At 39.7% G+C, this 22,875-nt stretch overlaps 2 protein-coding genes across 6 annotated transcripts in view; both read left to right on the top strand.

Annotated features, from left to right (window-relative positions):
• The window catches only part of KMT2D (lysine methyltransferase 2D), a 247,640-nt gene extending 242,879 nt beyond the window's left edge, over nt 1-4,761 (top strand). For all 5 annotated transcript variants that reach the window (XM_073614049.1, XM_073614048.1, XM_073614051.1 and 2 more), the window contains 2 exons: nt 2,343-2,451; nt 2,547-4,761. In XM_073614049.1, coding sequence (XP_073470150.1) covers nt 2,343-2,451; nt 2,547-2,639 — 202 coding nt within the window. In that variant the 3' untranslated portion in view covers nt 2,640-4,761. The remainder of the gene's footprint in view (nt 1-2,342; nt 2,452-2,546) is intronic.
• Nucleotides 4,762-14,540: 9,779 nt separating this feature from the next.
• The window catches only part of PRKAG1 (protein kinase AMP-activated non-catalytic subunit gamma 1), a 53,508-nt gene continuing 45,173 nt past the window's right edge, over nt 14,541-22,875 (top strand). Inside the window, exon 1 of the mRNA XM_073614053.1 lies at nt 14,541-14,953. Coding sequence (XP_073470154.1) covers nt 14,945-14,953 — 9 coding nt within the window. The 5' untranslated portion in view covers nt 14,541-14,944. The remainder of the gene's footprint in view (nt 14,954-22,875) is intronic.

Consider the following 22,875-nt stretch of genomic DNA (forward strand, 5'->3'; position numbering starts at 1 on the left):
TGATGAAACACATCTGCAGCTGCATGAGTGAGCTCTGTTTTTGCCTGTGGATGCTCTGCTTCCTGACATCTATGGCAAATCTGATTACTGTGTAGCTATGACATGCATGAGCACTAGCCATGCAAAATGCATCATGTGTTAACACAAACTGCTGACACAAGAATATGAGAATTTACTCTTATCCACCTGACTTCTGGAAGATTTTACCCCCTTCATGACCAGAGCCTTTTTTTCTATTTGGCACTGTGCTACTTTAACCACTTGCAGAGCAGCCTCCCTGCGCTGGATCACGTACCCAGAACATGATCTGTGCGCTCTTTCGTGCTGGGATTCATCACGGTATATGCCAATCACTGGGTTCCGGCCAATGATTGACCACCTGGTTATAGGCTCTGAGCTTCACTGAACACAGCTCTGTGAATGTAAACAACATAGAGCGGTGTTCATTGACAGGGGATCTCATTGTTTGTTTGTTCCCTGCTAAGCAGGGAATGAAAACCACTAGATGCCCAGTAAAAGCAGCACACAGACCACACAAACACTTACTAGGCACACATTTAATCCCTTGATCACCCTAGATGTTAAGCCCTTCCTGCCCAGTGTCATTAGTACAGTGACAGTGCATATTAGCGCTGATAACTGTATTAGCGTCGTTTGTGATGTCTGTTCACCACGCTCGCAATCCCGTTAGAAACTGCTGATCGCCGCCATTAGTAGTTTAAAAAAAAAAAAATTCAAAATATATCCCATAGTTTGTAGACGTGTATAACGTTCATGCAAGCCAATCAATATACACTTGATGGGAATTTTTTTTTCCCAAAGACCTGTAGTACATTTTGGCCAAAATCTATTGAGTTTTTTTTTTTTTAATTAAATGTTTTATTGCAGAAAGTGGGAAAAAAAAAAAAATATATATATATATATATATATATATATATATATATATATATATATATATATATATATATATATATATATATATATAATTTTTTTTTTTTTTCTTTTTTCTAAAAAAAAAAAAAAAAAAGGAATATAAATTGTCAGTTAAAGTAGCGCAGTGCCGCATAGCAAAAATGGCCTGGTTTGTTTTTTTATTCTTGTTTTTTTTTTTTTTTTTTTTTTTACACAAATAGAGCTTTCTTTTGGTGGTATTTGATCACCGCAGTTTTTTTGTTTGTTTTCTTTTTTTGCGGTATAAACAAAAGAAGACAAAAATTTTTTTAAAAATATATATTTTTTATGTTCTGCTATAAAACATCTATTTTCTTATTGAATTTAAGCCAAAATGTATTTTGCTACAGGTCTTTGGTAAAAAAAAAAATAAAAAAATCCCCAAAAGTTTATATTTGGTTTGCGTGAAATTTATACCTGCTGGTAAAGATACTGGAATTTGGCGGGCAATCTGACACTACTGGGGGGGGGGGGGGGGGGGTACACTGACTACCTAACACTGACCTCAATAGTGACACTAATACTAATTTATTAACTAGTGCTAATACTATACACCGTCACTGTACTAATGACACTGGCTGGGAAATTGTTAAAATCCAGGGGCGATAAGAGTTAAATGTGTGCGTTATATTGTGCTTTTACTAAGCGATCTTGCTATTATTTTTTAAAAACAGCAAGGTCACCTGTCGCTATTTGGAGCTCTGTGATGTTTACAACACAGAGCTTCCTTCTCTGAAGTGACGGGGCCAATCAGTGGGTGCCAGCGGTCAATCATTGGCCGGCACCTGCTGATTGGCTTGTGCTGTAACCAATTACAGCGCAGCCGGGGAGGAGGAGGCCGTACGTGCGCGCTCCCCCTACCCAGAAGTGCTGGATTAGATACATGATCTAGCGAGAGAGGCCACTTTTTCTTCCATACATGTAAGTGAGGTGGTTGGCAAGCGTTGTTGGGCTGTGTACAGGGCAACAAATGACAACATCCAACTACATGATTATGGCACATTATTCAGGAAAGAATGTTTACCTTGCCTTTAACCACCTAACTGGTCAATTTTCCTTTATGACTATTTTGTTCAGTTACACAGCCGTTTAAGCTTGCACTGTAATGTGATATGATTTTTTTAATGGAAATACTACTGTATTGTGATCTAGGTAGCTGTTGATTGTATATGCCAACATTTTTGTTTGGTTTATGTCTAGTGATGAGTTTGTAGTTTAAATTAATTGCTGTTTTCTTCATTGAGTGGTAATTAATATGTTTAAATTAAATTGCCACCTTGAAATGTTCTACACACTGCATGTGCTCACAACTGGTACCTAAAAGTAATATTCATATTTTATCTCCTCTTGAAAGAGGCGTTAAATGATACAATTTTTTGGTAATTTTACAGGTACATAAACCATTCATGTGCTCCAAACTGTGTGGCTGAAGTGGTCACATTTGACAAAGAAGACAAAATTATCATCATCTCTAGCCGAAGGATACCAAAAGGAGAAGAGGTGACTTTTCTGTAGTCTTTCATCCTAGATGGAGACTAAAATTCTCCAGTGAATCTGGCGTTTACATGTCCTTTTTTATTTTTTTTTCCCCTCAGCTTACATATGATTACCAGTTTGACTTTGAAGATGATCAGCACAAGATCCCATGTCACTGTGGAGCATGGAACTGTCGGAAATGGATGAATTGAAAACCGTGAACTTGTGCTGCCTCCGGTCATTGTGAATATGGTGCCCTTCAACGTAAAGCCTTTGAGAGAGTACTAAAACACCAAGTTGGGTCTAAAATTGCTTCGTTACACTGGCTTTTGCAGCCTTCTTCAAGATGCAAAAAGTTCCCAAGCCACCTTCATCGTTCTGATGTAAGGAGTGTGAAGCAGTGATGATATCATGAATCCTTTCTGAAGGCCTTTACCCTGGTGGTTGGAAAAACTATAAAAGAAAGCTATTGTGCAGAGAACATTCCCTAAGCATCGAATAGCTGGGCATATGTTTTTGTAGCACCCCTTTCTTCCTTCACATAAAAATTGTTCTTGAAGGATTTTCAGTCAGTTTTCTGTTTTTATCTGAATCTAAAATATTGCTCTAACTCTCAAATACACGAGAATGCATATAAAGAAAAAAAAAAAAAAAAAAAAAGTCATTAGTTAACAAAGCAGTTTGACAATCCTAAATCTACAGGACCCTCAGAGCGCGAAAGAGAGCACACAAGACTGCAGAAAAAGAGCACAGGAGTTGCTTTCATTGAGCGCAAGAGACAGTCCATTGACTGTTACTTGTCACAGCTACCCAATCCCAGAGGAACCTGGCCAGCACCTACCTCATCTGCCTGTTGGATACTGATGTGTATATGTGACACTCCCACGGCAATTTAAAATAGATAGCACCTCATAAACATGGACACAGCGCATATGATGGGACTTGTGTAATAATAGAAATACATGCTGCCCATCCCAGAGGATCTGATTTTAATATCTGTTGACCCTCTCTGAAGCTTTGTAACCTGCCTCATGGCCCATAAATTTGGCTCTGAGCAGGTTGGAGTGCACTAATCATGTTTTCTGCTAACTACCCGCTTGTGGTCTGTCCATGGCAACCCATTCTCTCCCTTTTTCTGTGCCTGAAACCTCGCCCTTCTCTATACTTGGAACATGAAGTGTAATAAGAAGACCTGCTTTATAAGGGGGTAGAGTAAACCTTTTTTAACAGCAGGTGGTGTATGTATGTGTGTGACTGTAGATATCCCTTGGTTTAGTTTATTTTACGATCTGTGCTATTAATCATTCTCCCTGCTACAGTATTTCTGTAAAGGCTCTCCATAAAATGTAAGACCTTAATTTAGCCAATATCTTGATGAAATGGGCTTTCTTTTAAATCTGGTTTTAGAGATGTACTCCTTTATCCCAAAACAAATACTTTTTATTACTTGCAATACTCTGAAGCTGCTGTTCTGCTCTTATTATGTGATTCAAAGTCCCAATTTTTTTTTTTTTTTTTCTAGCACAGTGCTTGGGTTGGGAATAGGTGAAGGGAGTTATTTATTTGTACTTGTAATTATATTTATGTATTACCACCTTGTGTGAGGGAAATACAGGGTGTCTTAGATCTTGGCAAATACTACATGCTTTTTTTTATCATTTCATAATCCTAGAGAGTACAGATTGAGCACTAGTAAGCTATATCCCTGATCTTTTGGCTTCCATTTTTCTAAATGTACATTGTTTCAAATTGCAGAACTGCATTTTATGTATCAGAACAGAGAATATTTGTTTTACCCATTTTTACAAGTTACTGTGGCTGTACCTTCCCCAAAACAGACATAGCGATTCTGTTTAAAGAGTGCACGGATTAAAATAAATCAGTGGCGTTAAGCAGCCAAGGGCATTTAAAATCAAAGCTAGTGTGAATATGAGATTAAGTGCTGTTGCTTTTTAACACAAGCTGCTTCCACAACTGTTTTAAAAGCTGCAAACATGTACAAAATAAAGGTAAGTTGTAAATAAACAATAGAAAAGAAAAAGTCTTTAAGAAAAAAAAAAAAAAAAATGTTGTGCATAGTCTGGCACCATATTATTGAAAAACCACTGGACACTATGAAAGCCTGAAAATTTGAAATGTAATGTTCCCTTTCCTTTTTTTCTTGCTTTTTACTGAATTATTTTGAGTTTCAAGCTCTACAGTGGGAGCTTTACAGTACATCCCTGTCACTCTCGTGATATTAGATTATTATAGATATGACATACAGTAATGTAGATTTTAGATAAACCCTATACCATTCTTTTTTTTTTTTTTTTTTTTTTATACAAAATATAATCCAGACCCAAGCTTGAAATACTTGATTTTTTTTCTGCTTGTATAAACACTTTAATTTGCTGTGTTTTAAATTTAATTTGGCCTCTGCTTGCAAATATTTGTCTTTTTTTTTTTTTTTTTCCTTTCCATAATATTCTGTGTTTCGCCATTTTTTCATTTTTTTTTTTTTTTTTTATTTGTATTGACGAGATTCCATAGGGAGCTGTAATTTGTGCGGTGAGGATTCTGTACAGAAGATTTGTCCTTCGTAGAAAACATAAAATTATTCCTTTTTTAAAAAAATGAAAATAAAAACTTGTACGTGGCATGTTTTGTATTGAATATAATTTTGAAATGTATATAATTTATGTGAAAGAGGCAAGTTAGGAAGAGCTTAATTGCTTCTTTTGGTTTGTTTTTAAAGGACAAATAAAATGCATTTTAAATACTTTGAGCTGTTTTTAACTGCCAGTTTTTATGATAGAAGTGCAATATACTGAACATGTATTTATTTATTTTATTGTCATCCTGGAAGGAAAGGGAAAATTCTGTGTTGCCCAATGATCAGATGACAGGTTTTCATGTGGCAACATGACCTGATTGAGGTAGTCTTGAGAAACTTGATGATCAATAAAATTTATTGTCATTGCAAATAAAAATCCATAGCGAAATTTCACACAATGGCTCACCAAACACCTCTTTTTCTATTTTTCACATGGCCAGAGAACAGAATACTAATCGGACAAGGGGTTATTTATGGAAAGACACGGGAATGTCCAGCCAGTCCTGTACTTTAAATTCAAGTCCAATTTAACGCTCTTCATCTGTTACTGTAATGCTGTATATAAAGTAATATGTGTTGTGTTTTTTTTTTTTTTGATCAGCCAAGTGTTGCAGCAAGAGTTTAAAGAAAAAAATTCTGTGCAGCAAGCACATAGTAAAAGTCAAGTCGAGGCTCTCGCACACCTGTAGTCCGACGCGCCTGACTCAGCACTGCTTTTAATGAACATTGCTCTTGCTACCGAAGCAGCACTGTTGATTAGGCAGTGTTAAAGCAGTAGTAAACCCACAAGCAAACATTTATTGGTATCATAGCTTACCAATTCTTAGCTGTGATGGCTTTTATGATATTTTTAGTTGCTTTTTTTTTTTTAGACTTGCTTCTATTTTTATCTGGTGATCCAGCCAGCAAGTGTGTTGTTTTGCTCAAGCTTTCCAGCAGATTATATAAGTTTACATGGGTGAGACAAACCACCTAACACTGGCAGGGGTGATTAAATTAAAATAATCAGCTTTTCTTTTTTTTTATTCAGGCAAAAACTTTATTTTAAAAGGGAAAAAAATACTGTAATGGTTAGTGTATGTAAATCTGCTAATACATTTACCACCACCCCCCCCCCCCCCCCCCTCAAAATCCTGACAATGCTGTTGTGCCTAGGGTTGCCACATCATCCCTTTAATCCAGGACACGCATTAATTACACAGGTTCTGTGGCTGATTAAGGTGGTAATTAAACTCACTTTGTGCCTTATCTGCATTAAATCAGCCTCAGAACCTATGTAATTAATATATGTCCTGGATTAAAGGGATGATGTGGCAACCCTAGTTGTGCCTCCTGTGCTCATTCCTCCAGTTGTGCCTCACTGATACAGGAGGTGTTTTACTGGCTAGATCACGGGGTTAAAACGGGGGGAGGGGACTAAAAAAGAAAATTAGAAAGCTAATGCAGCCACCACATCTAATGATTGGTAAGCTGCAATATATTACATTTTTGGTTTTGGCTTAAATACCGCTTTAAGGCCCTTTTCACAATTGTTTTTATCGGATTAGATGTGTAGGTGGGTGTAAACGGACATATATGTTCACACCTGCCGCTCCATAGAGTATTGAGGGCTCGATTGGGTCTGTCTGAAAGATAGACGGGCAGACCTGGTCATGATGTTTGTGTGAAAAGGGCCTAAGTGAAGCATGTTGGAGAACTAGACTGCTTCTTGAAGCTATATTGTGTGTTTTGTTTTTTTTTGTTTTTTACCCTTGCTGCAGCACATAGGAAAAAAAAAGACATATTTGTTACATAAGCTAAAATGAATATGTTGAATAGACATTCTCCCAATGTTCCTATGGTAATTCAAACCAAAGGCAAAACAAAAAGTGACAAATGCTGTAAATGGTGCTCCAAACAATGTGTGAGCATTAACCAGTCTTTGGTATAGTGATGCTGAACAAAAGACTTAATCTGGTGTGGCAGAAAGATTATGAGTTGTGCCCGGTGTCTCCACACATGCTCCCCCTCTTTTTGCTCCACTCAACAGAAATCTCTCCCCTTATTAGGGTAACCAGCATTTGCAGCCCTTCTTGGCTGTATCTAGATATCCAGATCCACCGATAGAGCTACCTCTATACATCCAGGTCCACAAAGAAACCGTCTCTCCTTTCCTTGCAATCTCACATACACGTGGGAACATCAAAAACAAGCTTCATAATGTGACTCCATTTAGCATAGTTTATTATAAAAGAAGAGGTATTGCGCTTACATTTGGATAGATTCACATGAGCAAATAAAAGCAAGGGACACGATGCGCTCCACGGACCCGAAACCAGAAGTGATGCAATGACGCTGTAGCTCTGTCCTACGCATTTCATCACATAGACATCATCAGGAGTGGCGTCATCTTGCTGCACCCTCTGGTTATTTATGGTGTACTATTTTATGCACGTTAGACAACCAAGGAAAATAATTTTTATCTCCACAGTTACGAGCAAGCAATACAAAATCAAGGAACTGATATCCTGCACAAGTACTCATGTCACGTACGTCATTGAATTGCCCACGCCGCCTCCAGTATGTAGGTAGGACAACAAGGCTCCACCACGTCAAAATTGGAGAACATATTAATAACATAAAGGGCTTACCCCTATAAGGGGAGAGATTTCTGGTGAGTGGAGCAAAAAGAAGGGGAGCATGTGTGAAGACACTGGGCACACCGCATTATTTTTCTGCCACACCAGATTAAGTGTTTTGTTCAGCATTGCTATACCAAGGACTGGTTAATGTTCACACATATTGTTTGGAGCACTATTTACAGCACTTGTCACTTTTTGGTTTGAATTACCAAAGGAGCATTGAACTTTCGATATGCAGCACTGGTCACTTTGTTTTGACATTTTAAATGCTATTTGCACATATCATGAACAATTTTTTATTTTATATTTTTTTTAAATGCTATTTGCACAAATGTATGAATAAATTCTGTATTTTGATTGAGACACTGTCTATTCAACATATTCATTTTAGCGATTGGTAAATATTATTGTATGTATCGAGTTTTTCACTTTTTTGCACATTATTCACAACTTACAGATTGACACAAGCAGCGCCACATCCACTTTAAAATACCATACCCATTCCTGACCCAACCTTGTTAGCAGTCACAGTGAAGGCAGCAGCCACAATCGCACCAATTTGTCCATAGTGTGGATTTTTCCACCTAATACCATATTTGTTACATAAACAGTAACACATTTGCTATTGTATATCACTCATTGAGGCTTTCAGCTGGACTTGCCTTGACCATTCTCAGTTTATACAAGTATTTAAACTTTTATTTATAATAGGTATTTTCAGACTTATTTGGGGAGGGGGGCTTTGCAGGACTAAGCAAAGCATGTACTGCCAATCTGTAATTATAAATGTTTTTTTTTTTTTTTTTTCCAGAAGTGTGATTTGAACTGTTAATCCTGGGCCAGTGCAGTGTTTATATCTTCTGGCACTTTATATGTCATTAGGAGTGGGTATTTACGCTGAAGAACGTTGATTCACATTATTCACTGCAAGCCACCCTGAATACTTGACCTCCAGGTTTTTTTCTTTTGCGGTGGTTGCACCTAGAATATTTGGATCACCAAGTTGGGGCTGCTATTTTAGGCTGCCTGTTTAATTTGCTAGTTGCCCATCTGTCATGCTGACCCACTGCCTTTTAGTATTCGCTGAAACACTGGCCCTGACTGAAAATGCAGATCAGAAAAGTCAAAGTCCTCCTCTGCATATCATCGAATAAAGCTGGATACACACTATACAACTTTTGTTGTTCAATTTCCTTTAGCTTTACCTTCAACCATGTAGTGCAAGGGCCTGCCTGATTGCACACAAGTTGAAAGTGTTTAGGTTTGACCTCCATATATGGTTTTGGTAAATCTAAAGGAGAAGAAAATCGAAAGAAAATTGTATAGTATGTATCCAGCTTTAAAGAGTTTTAGAATGACAGTCTACAACTAGCATTTTCAAGAGAAGTTATCAGTAATAACAACCCCCATGACTCGCCATGATCAATTTCCTTTAACACTACACCAGACTGTATATTCTGTGTAGTATAAAAAGTACCCCTTGGGTTAAAGCGGAACTTTACCCAAAATAAATTGATAAAAAAAAGGATCTGCTTTAGCAAGGAACATACATTCCACATTAATAATTATGCTACCAAAATGTGTGTCCTGTAAATTGCCTCCAGGATTTCTCCTGTTTCTTTTTGCTGGAGGCGGCCATTTTGCTGAAACCCAAAGCCCCTGCAGAGCAGTAAATCATAAAGTCGATCTTACAGAAGTCTCAAACTGGCGGCCTTCCAACTTTTGCAAAACTATAAGTCCCATCATAAAAGCACAGAGCAGTCCATAGATAATCCAATCCTTATGTGAGGTCAAACAGCATGCTTGTAAAGGGTGACGCATCGATGAGCCCACCACCAATATACAGAATGGCCTCTCACCTGATGGAATGGACCCTTTAATTATAGAGGGTCAAGATAAGCATTCTTATAAGATCATGAGGATCAGAACACCGGGTCAGGATACTCAGACAATATAGTGCATATGAAATGAAAGATGGCAGAAAATAGTGCTCTCTGTATAGATAGTCATTTATTGTAAAAAGTATAAAAATTCAACACTCACATAACAAGCACTCAGCTAGTGCAAGTGAACAGGCTCAAGCGGTGATAACAAAGCAATGAGGATGCGCGATGGCCGCGGGTGACGTCACAACGTATCCTCGTTCCGGACGCGTTGCGTCCCAGTGGGCGGGGACTTCTTCAGCAGATCTTCTGTTGAATTTTTATACTGAGTATCCTGACCCGGTGTTCTGACGGAAGTCTATGTATGCTGATCCTCATGATCTTATAAGAATGCTTATCTTGACCCTCTGTAATTAAAGGGTCCATTCCGTCAGGTGAGAGGCCATTCTGTATATTGGTGGTGGGCTCATCGATGCGTCACCCTTTACAAGCATGCTGTTTGACCTCACATAAGGATTGGATTATCTATGGACTGCTCTGTGCTTTTATGAACTTTATGAGATTTGATCAACATAGTGCTCCGTTTCATATTGATTATTTGTTTATATTTTATGTGTCTTCTATTAGCGCTGCACCATCTGTTTAGACTAGTATTTTAGGGATTTGATTTTTGACCCTGGTATTCAGCTGCTGAGTATCTTATACCATTATCGCGCTGATTTTACTCTTACATAAGTCCCATCATGCCTCTGCCTGTGGGGATTTGTGCTTGTAACTGTCAGCCTTGCACTGCCTCATGGGACTTCTAGTTTCTCAACAGCTGGAGGGCCGCTAGTTTTAGACCCCGGATTCTAAACCCATCAATATAACGGTTTCAAAAAACTGTTACATTCCTGGAATGTTAGGATTGCTAACGGTTATATTTGCTTGTGTCTTCAACCAAACTGTCAAACCATCAAATGGCTGGTGTCATAACTGACCACATGTGCAGCACCATGGCAGTTGCAGATCAAACATAAGCAGCTTCCTTGGCTGTAAAGGATAGGACGGTTTAATTCTGCTTTAAGGCTGTCAGCAGATCAGCCTCTACAAATTTGGCAGTGCCAAAAAAGAGCAACTGAGCATGTGCACAGCGGGGTCAGACAGTTTATTACTGTATTTTAAACAGTACAGGCACTTATTTCTAATATTTTACATAGCTATACCTGCAAAGCAGGCCAGCCTGAAGTCATCTAGCAGGACTTAATTTTCTGACTAAAGTTCCACTTTAATCATGCTATATTGCCTGTTTCATGGGGGTAGTTGCGAGAATAAGGTTTGTTTGATGTTTGGGTCCTTTATGGTGAATTGACAGCCCCTTTTAAATAAGTTGCCCTAATGCAACATGTTTATGTGCGACATAACACACCACAGTGGACTGGATAGGTGTGAACAGGTCCTTGTGGCCTGTGCTTTACTGTACTGGTTGAACACAGATCGCTGCTAGGAGCACAGATTGTGTCTTATTTACACTGCAGTGCAGTGAGCTGCAATAAAATGCAGACATGCTGCATTTTATTGTAGCGTACAAGACCAGCTCACATGTCACTGTGCAGCAGAGCAATGTACTACACTGCTGTACAATACCTTAATGAAGCGTTGCTATGTATACTTAAAAAAACACAAGATACAAAAATGAACTGTGATGCACTGAAATGTGAAATACACCACCCCCTACTGTCGGCTCCCTGCAGTGGGAACAGACAGCTGCTGCACACTAAACTGCTGTGGTGTGTGGCAGCTGTCCAGGGCCATGTGTAATTTTTTTTTATTGGCAGTGTGTAATCAGCACTGTCCAGACAGAGGGTCAGATGTCCTGCGTCCTGAAATAACAGCCAGTCCATTATGAGAACTCTTACAAGTTTCAACCAGGCACTGATAGAAGTCACAAGACTGCTATATACTGCTGATGAGAAAAGTATTTAGCAGTTTATATTTACTAAAATGACTGCATTTCCATGTACTGTGGGAGACCAGATATAGTGATTGCAGGGTCCTGGGTTTAGTAAGTTTAATTCTTGTTTATGTGCATTTTAAATGTGCTTAAAGCAGAGCGCATCCTAAAAGGTTTGCGTCTCCCCCCGCGCCCCCCCCACTTCCACATTTGGCACCCTTTTGGGGGGAGCGGGTACCTGGTTTTGACAGGTGAAGTGAAGGACCTCAGGTGATACACAGAGATGAAACAAATCATCCTACATATGTTGTATCTTTCTGTAACACTCTCTTCAAATTCTGGAATTTTATAAAGCTTGACTGATCTGTCAGAAAAAAGTGGGGGGCTTAAAAGCTGAAATTACACTCTGCCAAGCTCAGGGAGGAGAGCTGATTGTAGTTAAAGTACAACTAAAGGCAAAACTTTTTTTCCCATAGTTTAGTATAGAGTGGAGCGGGATTAGAACACTTGTCAGTTTTTATTGCTGTCTGTGTTCCCGTTAAGGAGTTTCACTCTCTCTATTTTTCCTGTTTACCATTATCATTGAAAATGAAAGTAAAATAAAATCCCAAATTTGGGTTGTCCCCAAAAAGAGTAATAGAATCTTCCAATGGGAACACTAGTTCTGGTGAGCTGAGGGTTCCCATGGAATTCCCTTATTTCACAAGGCTTTCCTCTCACTTCCTGTTTGGCTATGGGACAGGAAGTGAAGGGAAATCTCAATGAGACAGATGGTGAAAACAAATCCGACAGGGGTTATAACCTTCCCTGCTGCTGCATTAGAGAATGGTTTGATAAAATAGAAGAGACGTTTACCATGGAATACCTAAGCTATAGGTGAGAAGAAAGTAGAGAGGGATTTATAAAGAGATGGGAAAAGTGGAAAAGGTTTAAACTGTCGAAGAATTACAGTGAGGTAAAAAGTCCCTAGAGATGGGGGGAATTAAGTGTATAAAAGGAGGGGGAAATAGGGGGGGCTAGGGGGAATGGGGGTTATGTTGTTGGAAATAAAGTTATGTTAAATAATGTATATCCCTTTGGAAGGGAAAGTGTTTTGTATATGGAGAAATATTGAAAAATAAAAAGTAAAATAATGGCAAAAAAGTTTTTCTTGGTTTTAGGGGAACTTGTCAGAAGTGACTCATGCTGATAGCAGAGGAAGAAAGCAGCAGACAGAAATGACGCTTTGTGCTCTTAAAGTTATTGTAAAGTCTTGTTTGTACAAAACCACTGCACAGAGCAGGTAAGAATAAAAAAAAAAAAAAAATTCTATAAAAATAACAGAGCAGCCCAGATCCTCCTCTCCTGGTCCCTCCCTCCTGTTGAGTGCCCCACAGCAAGCAGCTTGCTATAGGGGCACCCGAGCCAAGCTCTGTGTGTCCATTCAGACACGGAGCCCTGGTTTGGCCACGCCTCCTCTCTCTTGATTGGCTAACTGACTTTGACAGCAGCAGGAGCCAATGGCACCACTGCTGTGTCTCCGCTGATCAGGAGGGAGAGTCACGGACAGCCGAGGCACTCATGGACATCACTGGATACAGATGAGCTCAGGTAAGTATTAGGGGGCTGTTGCACACAGGAGGCTTTTTATCTAAATGCATAGAGTGCATTAAGAAAAAACCTTCTGACTTTACAACCACTTTAAGGCTACTTTCACACTGGGGCGGTAAGGGCGTCGGCAGTAAAGCGCCGCTAGTTTTAGCGTTGGTTTTTGGATGCTAGCGGGGTGCTTTTAACCCCTGCTAGCAGCCGAAGAAGGGGTTAATACCACCTGTATAGTGCCACTGCTGAAGTGTTTTGGCAGTGCTGCCCATTAATTTCATTGGGCAGGGGGCGTAAAGGAGCGGTGTATTCACCTCCCCAAAGATGCTGCTTGCAGGACTTTTTCTAACATCCTGCAAGCGCTCAGCTCCAGTGTAAAAGCACTCGGGCTTTCACACTGGAGTGATAGGAGAAGCGCTTTACAGGCATAATTTTTAGCACTAAAACGCCAGTAAACCCCCCCGGTGTGTAAGTGGCCTAAAAATAGATTGTTTAGTGACACTTTTATCAAGTTGGATACATTGTATTCCACTGCACTTTGCAGACAAAATGTACATTTTTCTTAAGTCCTTGCCTTACAGTCTAAAGCTACATTCACAGCAGCCATTTAGGCCAGTGCAAATTGTCACATAGAATGCATTAAAGGGGTTGTTAAGCCACTTGTTCATGTTTGTACATTCCCCTCTGTTTAATAAAAATATGTACCCTAGTGTCTGTGCTTTATGAAAAAAAATAATGCCAATTTCTACCTTATTTTACAGTGCCTCCCGGCGCTCACATGATGTCTCGGGCTCTCTCCTCTCCCGCGCTGACAGCTACAGCGGGAAGCGCCAAGAACTCCAGCTGGTCTCAGCCAGGGAGGAGAGAGCCAAGACATCAGCCGAGGAGTCACGTGAGCGCCAGGAGGTGCCGTAAAATTAAGTAGAAATCTGCATTTTGTTTTGTTTCCCCCTTTACTTTCATATAGCCCAGAGCCTAGGGTACATATTGTTGTTAAACAGAGGGGATTGTATAAACCTAATTATCATAGCAGCAGGAGGGGAAGGGGCGGGCACTGTCACAAGCAGACAGGCAGGGAGGAGGGGAGAGGACAGAGCAGGGCTTCAGATGATGGAGGCAGGTAAACTGACCACAGTGTCAGGGCTTAGCAGCCATGATAAACTGTGATCATTTTGAGAGAGAGAGAGAGAGAGAGAGAGAGAGAGAGAGAGAGAGAGAGAGAGAGAGAGAGAGCGAGAGAGCGAGAGCGAGAGAGCGCGCGCACAAGCACTGTGCTGTTATTAATGCTTTCAATGAACAGGATCTGTTTGTTATCCTTAAAAAAAAAAAAAAAAAAACCCTTCTGCGTTTACATCCACTTTCATTTCTATACTAGAGAAAGGTACATTTTGTTCATATTTCATGTCTGAGGTTTATAACCACTTTAAATGTAAAAAGTGCAAATACCTTTCTGCAGGCAACTTTCCTTTTACATTCCTACATGATGTGTGCAAATAGGTGCTTAAGCGCCTACATGTTCCTGGGTACATTAGCTAACAGGCAGCCATGTTAAAAAAAAAAAAATGCACGCAAAATACCCCTGAAAACTGCATTTTTATGTCCGTGTACTAAAGATGAAAGAGGGTTGCGCGAACATTTTTATCTTCTACATTAGGATGACAGATTTCTGTGGAGGGTTTGTCTGATAGCAAAAAAAAAAAAAAAATTCCTTTAGCAAGCATGCGCTTAGTTTCCCTACTATTGCAAACGTGAAGAGCACAAACTTTGCCCCAACCAAAATGGCGGATCGGTGAGTTCGGATGTAGGCTCAGCCGCAGGAAGTGAGGGGAGCGATGGGCGGAAATTCGTGCGGCACGAAAGGGCGGAAGTAGCTCAGAGTAGTTTGGCTGATGAAGAGGCCGCGATGGAGATGGTGAGACATTGGCGTGGGCTGAGCTGGGTCAGGGGTTAGCTGGGGGTTGCAGTGTACGTTGGCCTCTTAGGGGAGCGAGCTAAGTGTACAGTGCTCCCAATACAGGCGCTCGTACAGCGGCGGCACCCCTTCATAAGTACACAGGGTGAGGTATAGGTGGAGTATCCGCTCTGCTGATATCCCGGGGTGGGGGAGGCGGTGTGTGTGCTGCGGCTCCCTGTCCAGTCTCTGTCAGCTCTATTCACACATCACATCATCAGACATCTTTTTTTTATTGCACTCTATTTATCACCTTGTTTTCTGCTGTCAGATTATTTGTCTTAGAGATAACATGTTGGGGCTCATACATGTGGGTCACACAGTGCAACTTTTTACATCATTTGTGCACAGATATGATCATCCAGTCTTTATATTCAGGATCTCATTGACCGATTTCCAATAAAAGGTTCCATTAACACCTTGCATACAGGGGCGGGGAAATCTCATTTCCAGTGTTACCTGTGAACATTACATCACTCAGACCCAGTGGCGGCTGGTGTGTTTTTTTTTTGGGGGGGGGCAAACAACCCCCTCCTGGGCATCCAATAGGATTGCCTGTCCTTTCAGCTAATCGGGTGACGGGTCTCAAGTAAAAAAAAAAAAAAGAAAAGTGGCATCCCGTGCGCTCATAGATATTTGCATGTATGCACATAAATTACTGCATTCAAACTTCTGTCTTTTATTTATTTTTTTATTTTGTGTGATGGCGATGCATTGCAGATCTTTACACATGCTGTGTTTGTGGATTGTCTCATAGACAATAATGGACCTGGTGTTCAGATCAGTTAAAAAAAAAAAAAAATACACGGATACAAACCCCACCCCCACACTGCCACATTGGGCATATCATATCTTTTTTTGGGGGGGAGCAGTTACCTGGTTTGACAGGTACTCGCTCCCACTTCCACTCAGATCGCCTAGGCCAGGGGTGCCCAACCTTTTGAAGAGCGAGGGCCACTTAAGCGACTTGGTAACCAGTCGCGGGCCACAATGAGCGGAGCAGGTGGATGACAGGTCTGTGTCCACTCTGCATATGCAGAGCAGGCACAGATACATCCCGCTCTACTCTATGGGCCCTCCGATCCGCCCAGATCGAAGGGGATGGATCAGTTTGGAGGTAGAAGGTGTAAACAGACACAAGTCCATTTACATGTGCTGCTCCATAGAGATGAATGGAGGGTCCACCTAAAAAAAAGAGTCAGGCGGACCCGATCAGACCAATCGTGAAAGGGGCCTAAGGCTGCTTTCAGAATGTTGCGCTGCAGTTTACCTGCACTGCTACAGAATTCTGTTATATCCTGCAGGTGTTGTGCACTTTCTGAAAGCGTACAAATACTCCTGCATTCAGGAGTTTTGGTGCGATTGTAGAAAGCCCACCAAACCCGCAGGTAATAACAGAAGTCTATGGCTCAGTGCAGGTGATTACTGTGCGGATCATTTTGAAAGCAGCCCAGAATAACCAATGTAGAGAACAGATATATCCATTGCTGTTTGATTTTAGTAGAAAAAAAAACATTGACTTCAATCTCCACTTGTTCCTCAGAATTCCTGCAGGTATCGGTTCCAAGCAAGTATCACCAGCTGTTGCTGTCCTAGGCAGAGTGCATTTGGTATCACTCGCCTGTGACAGGAGCCAGCACTATACTGGAAGCATCTGCTCTGCTCTCTACTGCAGCCGCATGCTTTCTCTACCACCGGCTCTATTTTTACCACTGATGCAAAAAAAAGACCCAAAAAAAACAAACAAAAGGACTTTAACGTTACCAGTGCGTTTTTCTTGAAATATTATCAAAATTTATTGTATAACAACTTTGCCAAAACCATAAAAGACATACATTGAGGATAGAGCTGCACGATTCTGGCCAAAATAAGTATCACAATTTTTTTGCCCGGAATAAAAAGATCACGATTCTCACGGCGTAAAATCTTTCACATTATACAAATAAAAATTGTGCTAACTTTACTGGTTTAGTTTTTTTTTAATTCATTAAAGTGTAATTTTTTTCCCAAAAAATTGCATTTGAATGACTGCTGCGCAAATACAGTGTGACATAAACTATTACAACAACCACCATTTTATTCTCTAGGGTCTCTACTAAAATATATATAGTGTTTGGGGTTCTAAGTAATTTTCTAGCAAAAAAAAAAATGATTTTAACTTGAAACCAACAAATGTCAGAAAAAGGTTTAGTGTTTAAGTGGTTAAACGTCCCTCATTTACACACCAAAGTGTATTCCTTTGATCTAAAGGACAAATCATCAACAAATGTTGTGATTCTTGGTAGACCGCCCGTTTTTTTTTCTTTTGAGGGCTGTCGGCTTTAGCAGTGCAGAGAGATTTCTCTGCATAGAAAGAATCGGGAAATACTTTGTCAAGATCGCAACTGAGAAAAAATTGCGATAACGATTAATTGTGCAGCTCTAATTGAGGACATAACACAAAATCACATATGTGAAGTAATAACTGTATACTAAACAGTAGAGCTGCACGATTAATCGTTAAGAATCAAAATCGCAATCTTTTTCTCTTCCCGATCTTCAAAACAGCATGTCATTATTCTTTTTAACAAGTGCAGAGAGTTCTCACAGCTGGGAAAGAAGAATAAAATTAAATCCGGGCAGCCTGCCAAGTTTAAGCACAACAAATAAGTAAAAACAAAGTATCTTTTCATTCTTTTATCAAAGGAAAGAACTTGGGCGTGTAAGTGAAGGAAGTTTAACCATTTAAAGACCAAACCTTTTCTGACATTTGTTGATTACAAGTAAAAATCATTATTTTCTGGAAGAAAATTACTTGGAACACCCAAACTATATTTAACTATATATAATATTTTTTTTTTTTAGCAGAGACCCTATAGAATAAAATGGTGGTAGTTGAAATATTTTATGTCACACTGTATTTGCGCAGCGGTCTTTCAAACGCTATTTTTTTTTTTTAAAAGTTGTGTTTCACGGGACTTAGCCCGCTTCTTCAGGAAAGTAAGTTACAGTCAAGCTCTAAAATAGAATGTATACAGTTAGTGGTTTCAATGTATGTATTGTAGAGTCTCTAGTTCCAAATTGGAGCTCTCTACATACCTCAGTATAAGTAACATCAGTATAAACAGAGTCAAAACTTTATTTCTCATACGACCAGCTGTTGCCACCTCCCTTCATCGATGTGGGTAATCCAAGTGTGCCTCATCTATGAGTCGTCAACATTTGACTCAAAGTGCAATTAGTTATCTATAACAAAGCAATGTAATATAATAGTGAGCAAGTCATACCCAATATGTATATATAGCTAGAAAAGGAAGGTGAGTGCTACATGGGGTGAGAGGGAGGGATACATCTTAAATCAGGTAAAAATACCAAAAATGTTCCCAACTTCACCCCTGATCCCCAAACTGAGACAATGTAGTTTAAAGGGCTAACCAAGTATGATGTCTATAATCAATGATATGTCTTTTTGAATCTATATCAGTGTCAAAATAGTTATATATAAACCCCCTCTCACACTCCGCCCCCCACCCTAGGTAAAGATATGTTAGTAGTGGTATTGATCGGAAACAGTTTGAAAAACATGCATGTTAGTACCGGTTCACACCAGTGCGACTTGTCTTGTGACTTGAAAGTTAAAAGTTGCATGATAAGTCACACCCCATTCGTGGCAATGGAACCATTCAAATTGCTGCGACTCAGAAAAAGGTTCCTACACTATTTCGGTGCAATTTCAATGCAACTTGGATTGACATTTGTTAAATGAAGTCACACAGATATCAGCAAACCGCACATGAAATTGCACTGCTTTGAAGCGACTTCAAAACCGCACTGGTGTGAACCAGGACTTAAAATGTAACCCAGAAAGTGCAAGCGATAAAAAGAAAGATCTTTTTAAATACAGTTGACGTGTGGGAGACTTCACAAAGGTCAAAAAATCTTCACGTATTTTCCGTTAATCGTTGAAAAATTTACTGTTTATGTTGTTAACGATCGATAATGTGTTGACAATTGGGGGGAAATATTTTGACATAATGTAGGCATTATCGCATGCACATTCAACAGATCAAATACGGGTGTTTCGAAATGATTTTCTAAGTATGTGCAACTGTGTGCTGGGCCCATAACATATAATACTGCTGCGTTCAGGACTATGTAAAAAAATACTATACACTGTACAGATCTGAAGGCAGTGCTTTTTACTCCCATGTGCCTGCGCACACACTACCATTTCTGTGTAACACTTGTTAATGGGTAAACTCCAACTGTTGTAGACATTTCCCCAAACTAGAGAACACTAAAGTGTGATGATGACAGTGATTTCATCCTCAAGAAAGGTATATCACAAATCATAAAATGCACAAGCATGGAAGTGCCTGAATGCACACTGGTATGGTAGGTAGGCAGCTGACAGCAGTATGGAAGGGAGCAGGGAATGACAATGTGGGAGTTCACCGTCTTATCACAATCTCTTGTTTAGTTGTGTAATAATCTGGTGATAGGTGTGTTTGGTTACTCATTATTGAAATTTACATCTGCGTTTATTAAATATTGCAATATGTTCCACTGGGGAATGTTTCTCTCTACGTCAGTCTGCAGTTAAGCAGTAACCTATTGTTTTGTTAAAGAGAACATGGAAAAATTCTTTATTCTGGAAATTGAAGTAAATATATATACTTTTTATTTATATCTTAGTTAAATATGGAATATTGCATCGTTATTATTTACATTTCCAGCCAGCAGGCTCTTGACGACCTGTTATAACAATTTTTTTATAGCAGAATATTTTTAAAGCTGAACTCTGGGATAAATGAATATTGTCTAAATACAAGAGATGTGTGTGTATCTTTACTTAAATCTTGCAGTGCTTTGTGTATTCCTTCCAGATCTGTGTAGTTATTCAGTGTGAAACTTTCCCGCTCTAAGCCCTGGTTCACATTGATGCGATTTGACATGTTAAATCGCATGCCAAATCGGCAGTGATTGCTGGCAATGGCAGCGTCCAAATCGGTGCCGCAAAAGTTTCAGTACTTCTTTTGGTGATTTCGGGGTGCGATTTCCATTGACATCTGTGCAGAAACCTGCACAGACGTCTTTAAAATCACCCGCGAAATCGGGACTGACATGCGGGAATGAAATTGCGCGAGTTCACCTGAACTCGCATGATTTCATTCCCGCAGTGTGAACCAGGGCTAATAAAGACCAGTCACTGCTGATCTCACTTTCCTTGTGCAGGGTGACTGGTCTTGTATCCTCCCCTCCTGTAGTTTTCTGCAGGAAGCATGTAGTGAGTGGAGCTTCTGGGTTGCTCCCACAGTTGTGTGCTCTGCTCTGCACAGTGATGTCACTGTTTCTGATTTTGCAAAGGAATTTGGTGCCTATTGAGGAATGTATTTAATGAAAGCTTTTGTGCCTGGTGTTCAGCTGTATAGATAAAGGGTAGGTTCACCTTTTTTGAAAAAAGAAAAATTGCAGGTAAAAAAAAGTGCATTTTTTTTTTCCCTAAGGAGCCTGTAGAGCAGGGATATGCAATTAGTGGACTTCCAGCTGTTGCAGAACTACAAGTCACATGAAGCATAGCAAGATTCTGACAGCCACAAGCATGACACCCAGAGGCAGAGGCATGATTTTTTTTGCAACAGCTGGAGGTCTACTAATTGCATATCCCTGCTGTAGAGCATTGCACCAGTGATCAGTAGATCATGGGTGCAATCTCAAGCGCCTACAGACTCTCAGGATAGCTGCCTGCCTGTACATTAGTTATCTTAGAGCCTCCTCGCAGTTCATTGAGAACTACAAGCCATCAGCTGCAATGGATAATGGTACTTGTAGTCTATCCTTTCACAAGAAAATGTGAATGAATGACACAAAGGTGAACTTATTCCTCCTATAAACATTACCTCATAGCAATAGCCCTAGTAGGTGTGCAGATTATTATTTTTTTAAATCTCTAAAGCTGAACTTTTTGAAAGGTTTCTTCCTTCAAGCAAACACTTTGTTTTGCAGTGCAGTTTTCCAGTCATGTACAGCCCCCAATTCCAAAAAAGTTGGGACGCTGTTAGATTCTGGCTAAAATGAGAATCATAATTTTTTTGCTCAAAATAATGTTCACGATTCTCGCGGTGTAACATCATCTTTCACATTATACAAAAAAATTGGGCTAACTTTACTGTTTTTTTTTTTTTGTTTTTTTCATTAAATTGTATTTTGTCCCAAAAAATTGCGTTTGGAAGACCGCCGTGCAAATACAGGGTGACATAAAATATTGCAACAATTGCCATTTTAATCTTTAGGGCAGGGAAAGTCAACCTTGGCACTCCAGCTGATTGTCAGGGTCTTGCAATATTTCATGGGACTTGTAGTTTCACTACAGCTGGAGGGCCAAGGTTGTCTACTCCTGCTCTAGGGTCTCTGCTAAATATATATGTTTGTTTTATTTATATATATATGTTTGGGGGTTCCAAGTAATTTTCTAGCAAAAAATACTGATTTTAACTTTGCAAGAAACTATTGTCAGAAATAGGTTCAGTCTTTAAGTGGTTAAACTTCCTTCCGTGTTACATGAAAGAATCGGGAAATCCTCCATAGAGATCGTGAGAGGGGATTGAATCGAGATCACGGATTTTTTAACGTGCAGCTCTAGACGCTGTGTAAAATCTACATAAAAACAGAATGTATGAAAGCAAATCAAATGCTTAAACTGAGAAAATGTTTTGTTTTAAGAAACAAATAAGGTAATTTTGAAATTGACGGCAGCAACATGTCTCAAAAAAGTTGGGACAGGGCCATGTTTACCACAGTGTAGCAGTGTAAACAACACTCTGTAAATGTCTGGGAATGCAGGAGACCAGCTGCTGCAGTTTTGGGAGAGGAATGTTGTTCCATTCTTGTCTGATATAGGATTCTAACTGCTCAACAGTCCTGGGTCTTTGTCATATTTTTTGTTTCAAGATGCAGCAAATATTTTAATTTGGGAAAAATCTGGACTGCAGGCAGGCCTGAACTTTTCTATTACAAAGCCATGCTGTTGTCATAGATGCAGTATACAGTTTAGCATTGCCCTGCTGAAAAATGCGATGCCTTCCCTGAAAAAGACATTGTTTGAAGGGGAGCGTATGCTGATCTCAAACCTGGATATATTTTTTTAACATTGATGGTGCCTTTCCTGATGTGCCCGATGTGTACAGCACAGAAGCACCATTTTACACACAGGTGCACCTCTCCCTGCAATGATATGAAATTCCCAAGATGCTTTTATGCTCACTGTGGACTTCACGCTTGTGTCGGAACATTGGCTTGTAGTCCAAACCTGCCCCTGCTAATGTAGCTATTAAAGCAGACCTTTCCCCTTTTTTTTACTAAATTTCACAGCATGCATTTCTGCATGTTTATGTAAAATGATACAACACTGTGAGTTTTTATTAAGTTACTTTGATTTAATTACCTTTCTTGTGTCTACTTCCTGGTTTCCCTGAAGAGACTGGTGATGTAACCCTCTCTAAGGAAGGTTGTCGCCTTTAGGACATCGCCAGGTGTAAAGTAAAAAAAAAAAAAAAAAGCTGTTAGTTCCGGTTCACACTATGCGGCACGGGAACCGCATGCAAATCTGAAAGCAAATCACGCCGCATTCCTGTTCAAATCACATGCACTTCATCAGCAGTACAATTTGAGCCATTATTCTGTATGGCTCAAATTGCACTGAATCCACATCAAAAATGTGCAGGACTTTTTTTTTTTTTTTTGCACCAGAATCGGATCTCATGGGTGTTCCAACCAATGCAATCCGATTCTGCAAATCGCACTGTGTTTTGCAAATCAATTTCGGAGTGTCGTTAACATAACAAACGCACCCACAGCGGTTCGCATGAATTGGCTGCGATTTGGAATTTGCATCGAATTCGCAC

The sequence above is a fragment of the Aquarana catesbeiana genome, linkage group LG02 (genome assembly GCF_042186555.1).
Source record: "Aquarana catesbeiana isolate 2022-GZ linkage group LG02, ASM4218655v1, whole genome shotgun sequence".
NCBI classification, from domain to species: Eukaryota; Metazoa; Chordata; class Amphibia; order Anura; family Ranidae; genus Aquarana; species Aquarana catesbeiana.